General features: G+C 39.5%; 1 protein-coding gene across 5 annotated transcripts in view; it reads left to right on the top strand.

The window, feature by feature from the left end:
* The first annotated feature begins 2,670 nt into the window (after window positions 1-2,670).
* Window positions 2,671-7,012, top strand: part of cenpt (centromere protein T) — a 53,429-nt gene continuing 49,087 nt past the window's right edge. For 2 of the 5 annotated variants that reach the window (XM_087995939.1, XM_087995937.1), the window contains exons 1-3: window positions 2,787-3,095; window positions 4,876-4,991; window positions 6,219-6,342. In XM_087995939.1, coding sequence (XP_087852065.1) covers window positions 3,060-3,095; window positions 4,876-4,991; window positions 6,219-6,342 — 276 coding nt within the window. In that variant the 5' untranslated portion in view covers window positions 2,787-3,059. The other 3 variants (XM_043707082.2, XM_087995940.1, XM_087995938.1) reach the window with 3 other exon arrangements.

Genomic DNA, 7,012 nt, shown 5'->3' with positions numbered 1-7,012 from the left:
TGTACATATTCATCCAGGTCTCTTTGCTCCAGCGCCCTCTTAAGAATTAAAAATATTATTTCTCCATGTTCTACCCACCAAAACATATCTCCACATTGAACTTCTACCACAAAAATGGAATAATTCCACCAATCCAAGGTAGTGACCTAAATGTACCATTCCACCAACTCTCTTGATCCCTCAGCTCCTACCGTGTTGTCAGCTTGGATAGGTCAGAACTTATTAATATCCTATCTAAATGCAGGTAGTTCCCAGAATGCAACACTCTCTTTTTGGATTCTGAAGAATTCGAAATGTTAACTTTGTCTCTCTACCCAGAAGTGCTGCCTGAGTTTTTCCAGCAATTTCTGTTGTTACTCCTTCATCAACCCAGAGTGTACATTCAAGCAACCTAATTTCTCTTACGTTTCCTGGAACATAATATCAGATGTATGCGCACATCATACTAGATTATCTCTTATTTGGTTCCATTCTATATATAGTCATTCAAAGATGCTGTAGAAAACCTGATGGAACATATAGCTGTTGGATTTAAATTAAAATCATAGCACTTCTAAACTTTAGTTTTTCCAGTACCAACAAAAATCAGTTGGCACTGAGGTGCCCATCTTGACATGATGTTTTGCAATAGGAATGCACTATACCATTGTGTTTCCTGGAAAATATCCTTCTTTATGTCATTCCAACATTTGGATTGATGGCCTGAATGATGTAGAATCATAGAATCCCTACAGTATGGAAGCAGGCCATTTGGCCCATTGAGTCCACATCGACCCTCCAAAGGGCATCCCACTAGACCCATTCCCTACCCTATAACCTTGCATTTCCCATGGCTAATCCATCTAGCCGGGCACATCCCTGGACACCATGGGCAATTTACCATGGCCAATCCACCTAACCGGCACATCTTTGGACTGTGGGAGGAAACCAGAGCACCTGGAGGAAACCCATACAGACACGGGAAAAACTTTGTCAACTCCACACGAATAGCCGCCTGAGGGTGGAATCAAACCTGAGTCCCTGATGGTGTGAGGTAGTGATGCTTAACACTGTGTCACCTTGCTATCCAATTAGAAAAAATAAAATAAGTTTATTGAGTTGCAGCTAATATTTAATGAACTTGGTTAAACCCAGATGAAATCAAATTGAGTATTTTTAACAATCTCAATCCTTATAAAAATATTTTTTATTTCTATAAACCCTTCAACCCTTCAGTATTGTGCTGAGATTTCCAGGAAATAAAAGATTAATCTCCTCAACACTGATTGAAGGAATATGTGAGAAAATGTCACAGAAGCAAGAATAATTTTTCTTTAATATTCTTACTTATTATTTTAAAAGATTGTTAAATTGGAGGCAATGACTGTTTGATTGAGTGGACCATTTGGAGATATCAGCTTTTGATCTCCTGGAATACGTCCAACAAAAGCTAGCTCCTGTAGTTTTGAGAAGTTAATTAAACTAGTGTGAAGAAGGTGAAGGTGTGGCCTAATATGAAGAGTTTTTTTTAACAGTGAGGATAGTTAGAACATGTTCTTTGTCTCAGGCAGAATCTATAAGTTCCTTCCATCGGATTGAGTTAATTGCATTATTTAGTGAACATTAAAGAGTATTAAATAGGAGAGTCGTCCTCAGCTAAATGCTTATTTGAGGATGATACAATTGGACTGCTTGGTAGGCAGCAAATTACCAGTTAAGATCAGTAATGCAGGATGTTGTTTTCTCTAGGTCGTTCCCTGGAGGACACTGTGAGACAAACATGAACCGCACTTGGAGGACAATTGATTTGGTGAAAGGATGCTCTTTAGCCTGTCTGAAACCTGTTGATCTTCCCAGTGTAATGTCCTCAATCAAGTGTTGTGGTCTGGCACATTCCAAGGTCTAAATACTGGATGACACACTAAAGCTTGAAGCTGTTGCCACTAAAGCATTGTGGGAAAAGACCACTGTCTCAAACCTTTTATTGACATGTTACCATGAGGGTCTGCTGACATACAGAACTCATCATGGCTTGTATTGGAAATGTAAATAGTTTCTTGTCATATTTAGTAAATGTTCCAATTTTGCATTTGGTTGGAGGCACGCAAGATTGCAATTCTCAAATGAGAAATGAGATTTTTTATTGAATTTTCTGAAATGTCTGACTTGGATGATTTTGTAATGTACTTATAGATAATTTATGAATAAAGCATATTTTTGGAAAATCAGTTTTTTGCTGTAATATTCAAAATGTGACATCAACCCAGAGTTCTGGCAGAGCTTCAACTAACTTGGCAACTGCTTATTCAGAAGATACGTGTATAAATAGATGCAGAAGTTTATTAAAACCTAACGTAGCTCGATATATTTAAACAGTTTCCAATTTCTAACTCCTGCCATTCTGCTCCAAACCATCTAAAACAGTTAACCAACCGCACAATCTTCAGCTAAGAGGGCTTTTGTTTGGTAACTGGGAACCCCTCGAAGGGAAAATAGGCCTTAACACTGAAATCAAATCTTTGATGAACAGAAATAAGTAGAACTGGGAGAGCCAGACGGGAGCCTCAGCAAGTGAACTACATGTTCCAATGGCCATTGCGGGGATAACCAGAATGCGACTTCGCGCTTCCGGTTGCAGGTTCTCGCGAGAAGCAGTTGAATGCTGAGGCGGGACGGGCGGTAGTTGGACTCGGCCGTTGTCAGTTTCGTCACCGAGGGGCGGCGGTGGTGTCGTAGTGCACCGGGCTTCAGCAATACCCGGGGTACATTTGACAGCACGGAGCAGGTGAATCAAACACGGGCGAGATTGTAACTCATTCAAAATCCCTTGGTTTACAGAGTTAAAGCTACGGGAGTGAGTCCACCGCTCGATGGGAATTGCTGGAGAAACTCAGCAGGGTCTGGCAGTTTCTGTGGGGAGAGAAAATAGTTAATATTTTCGGGTGCAGTGACCCCAATTCGGAACTGTTTTCTCTGTGTACTTGCCGGTCAGTCTTGCTGAGTTTCTCCAGCAACTCCTGTGTTTGTTTCCGATCGCTAGCGTCCGCAGTTCTTTGTTTTATTTCACTGCTCAATGGACAATGATCCAGGTAACGAGGACACGACTCCCAACTGAGGTAGCTAACCTGGTAACCAGTACCCTGGCTGAGGGAGTTGATCTGGTAACCTGGGCACCGAGCCCGTAATTAGGGAATTGACCTCGTAGCTATGAGAACCAGCCGTGTAACTGTGGTAGTGACTTTGTAAATAACTATGATTTGGTAACCTGCCCCTTCAATAATTGGACCCAGGGCCCACTGAGCTTATTCTAACATGGACATTTATTGTGTAATAGTGGCCAAATGATCCTCTGATGATTTTAGCATCAAATTTTTATTTCAAAATAAGTATACACAAAAGGTCCTAAAATGCTTCTTAACAGGTCTTTGCAGAGCAAAAATAGCAATGTGTTGGAATTTTATAATTCCTTGGAGCTTCCCTGCTGTTGCAAAGCAAAGGTGTTTTCTATTTATGCAGTAGCCTATTTACATTTAGTTTGAGACAAAGGACCTGACAACTGAACATATCCTCATTACATTTTGAACAAAATACCTTAGATGGTGGTCTTTCCCCTCTGCACCTTGGCAACAGCTACCCCAAACTTCAGTGCATCCTCACCGCATAGTCCTGGACCTTGAAATGTTCCAGTCTGCAACGCATGATTCAGGCACCAAATATGTTTTCAGAGGAGTGACTGAAGGAACTGACTATGAGCTGAAACTTGATTAAATAACCCTGCAACACTGGCTTTGAGCAATCCAGTGAATGGGCACTGACTACTGCCAATATATATATATTTTTAAAAATCTAGTTTTGCACTGCTATGTTTACCATCATATTTAGCTGCACTTCAGAAGTAATCACATAGAAACTTCAGACATTTGTCCAACTATGCTGTAGATAAATGGAAATCTTTTAAGAAAGTAACCTGAAATTAGCTCTTTATTCTTTGGCCAGTGTTGCATGAAAGACCAGATCCATTATTATTGTAGAACATCCCTGTTTGCAGGTATATTTGCACAGAAATGGTAATTTCAATGTAAAGTAATTTGTTTCACAAATATGCAAGACTTGTAGCAGGTTAATATGATTTTTCAGACATTGTGTTCCTTTGCCAGTACACTGGCAGGTTCATTTTGTTAAAATACAGCCCTGTCAAATTAAACCTTTGGTTCTCGAATCAGGGAGGTTATTATGAGTTCAACTTCATTTGTGCTGCTTGATTTTGTGCACTTTATTTAAATGCCTATTCTTTGTTTTGAGCATGAAAACAGTGGTGGTAGAATTTCAAATATGAAAACTTACAGCTGAATTGTTATGACCCAAATTCCATCCAAGAGCATTTCTAACAGTAGTCACTGAATAGTGATGAGCAGTGGAAGTGTGAGCAGTTTTTTTTCTCATGTCTTCCAAACTGATTTAGGTTTGTGTATCTTTGCTTTGTTTTGTCAATTAAAATATTTGTGCAACATAATGTTATCAAATACAAAACATATTTGAGTGGCAAATAAAGACACTTCAGTTTTATTTTGGAGGGTATCAAGATAAACTGGACAATCTGAAAATTCAGCAAGTGTAAGTATTGAAAGAACATGGATTGCATTTTGTTTGTGTTTTGTTACTTTTTATAGTCCACTTCATTTATCATGAATACATGACGACAGGATTGCAAATAGGGTTTCCAGATCAGCAAATTAGACAAGTGATCTGACAGAAGTAATATTGATGTAGAGTTTTTAGTGAAAATCCATTATGCTCCTAAATTCCAAAAAAAATGAAGTATCTTCAGACTTTCTGGGTTAGATATAGGTGACAGGCTGGCAAAAAGGACTTATGGTTATGGTTTTATTTCTACAGACCTTTCTACACAAAAAAATGGATTCTTTACCTGAGGATATGACGGTGCGCACCCTAATTAAAGGTATGATTGCTGAAGAGGTTCCACAGAGCATAGTGCGTCCAGCGACACACAGGTAAGAATGATATCTTGCCAGGTTATATCCATCTACTGCCTCCTACAAGACCACTGACATAAGTTATCATTCCCAGCAAAAAGACGCCTGCTCAGATGTTCGCTGATGGGTGAAGCATTCGCAGATGCTTAATATAGGGTCTAGACTCTGTGCCTGTATTGTTAGAATTTATCAGCTACACTGACTGAGAGGTGAATGCATTGTCTTGAAACCCTATAGGATTCTGCTGTACATATTCACATTTTGGTCTTAGCTCTACTATTTCAAGCTCTCCCGAACACTTAATTCTGTGAACTGGGGCTGCCTTTCGGCATTTTTATCTATTGTGGTCTGAGAGCGATTTGTTCAGCTAAATGTTTTAACTGGGAGTTTGTCAGGTTTCAAAGAATGTACCCCTTATGGCTTAGTTACAGAATTAGGGTGTCTAAGGATTCCCCATGTCTCTGATGTTTGACGATTATGTGCAATTCAATGCAATGCTGTTTACCAGTATAAGAATCTGAAGGAAATTGATCTTTTTCTGGTGAACTCAGAACTAACAATGTAGATTGTGCATTACTATCTTGAGCTGCTTTTGTGTTAATGTTCCTACACAGGCCTGAGATATTCTGAGACCTCTGAGCCTTAATCTCTGAACAATGTGATGAAGAACTAATAGTAGTAAATGTAAAATTTTGTGCTACCTTAGATGACAACACTTGGGCCATTGCAAAAGTCTAGGCTGCTGTGTATATCAATAATTTAACATTGTTGATGGGAAACCATGTTTGTTTTTGTCATTGCCACACTGCAAACTTTAAAAGTCCACTTGTGCAGCAGCATCAGAATTTACTGCTGAGTAAAGTTGTATTGAGCCTCTTCCAAAAATATATATCCAAGTTAGCTTGTTGTATGTCATTTTCCATCGAGTACTGAACTCAGTGGTGAGTTGCTGAATACAAAAATGTGTGGCCACACTGATCTGACTTGTCATTTTTCCAGAAGACAATTTGATCAATGGTATAATCAGGATTGAAGGTACACACTCAGCCATCATGTATTCCAGTGAGAAATAAAAACCGAAAGAACATTAGATGCTTAAATCCAGTGAGAAATGGTTGTTTCAGCAAGGCTTAAAATATACTTTATGCAGCTGTAACTTGACCCAGAGTTAGTCAGTTATGCCACCCACAAATCATACCTTGCTAATTGTGTAGATCTTAATTATTTTTCTCTTTAAACTTTTAGGTTACGGAAAAAGACAAGTACTCCCAAAAGGCTCATTGACGTCTCTGTGCAACAGTCTCCAACTATGGTTCTCCGCAGTCAAATGAAAGCGAAGGTCAGAAGTTGTCGGCTAACTGATGCTGCTGTGAGTAATGGACCATTTTATGTTTCTGAATCAAAATCATTTTGTTTTAATCTATTGTTGTAAAGAAGTTAGGTATTCAGTTACAACAAAGTAAAATTTTTGGTAACGTGTCTCATCATGCAGTATATAGAGTCATAGAAATGTACAACATGGAAACAGATCCTTCGGTCCAACTCATCCATGCTGACCATATATCCTAAATTAATCTAGTCCCATTTGCCAGCACTTGGCCCATATCCCTCTAAACCCTTCCTATTCATGTACCCATCCAGATGCCTTTAAACGCTGTAATTGTTTCAGTCTCTACCACTTCCTCTGGCAGCTCATTTCATACACGCACCACCCTCTGCATGAAAGAATTGCCCCTATGTCCCTTTTATATTTTTCCCTTCTCCCCCTGAACCTATGCCCCCTAGTTCTGGACTCCCCACCCCAGGGAAAGGATCTTGTCTACTTACCATATCCATGCCCCTCATGATTTTATAAAACTCTATAAGGTCACTCCTCAGCCTCTGATACTCCAGGAAAAACAGCCCTAGCCTATTCAGCTTCTCCCTATAGCTCAAACCCTCCAACCCTGACAACATAGAGTCATAGAGATGTACAGTATGGAAACAGACCCTTAGGTCCAACCTGTCCATGCCGACCAGATATCCCAACCCAATCTAGT

The sequence above is a fragment of the Chiloscyllium plagiosum genome, unplaced genomic scaffold (assembly GCF_037043375.1).
Source record: "Chiloscyllium plagiosum isolate Xiang-an unplaced genomic scaffold, Cpla_swu_hap1 HiC_scaffold_17, whole genome shotgun sequence".
Classification (NCBI taxonomy): Eukaryota; Metazoa; Chordata; class Chondrichthyes; order Orectolobiformes; family Hemiscylliidae; genus Chiloscyllium; species Chiloscyllium plagiosum.
Note: the sequence above shows the minus strand (reverse complement) of the source record. Positions and strands in the feature narration are given on the sequence as shown.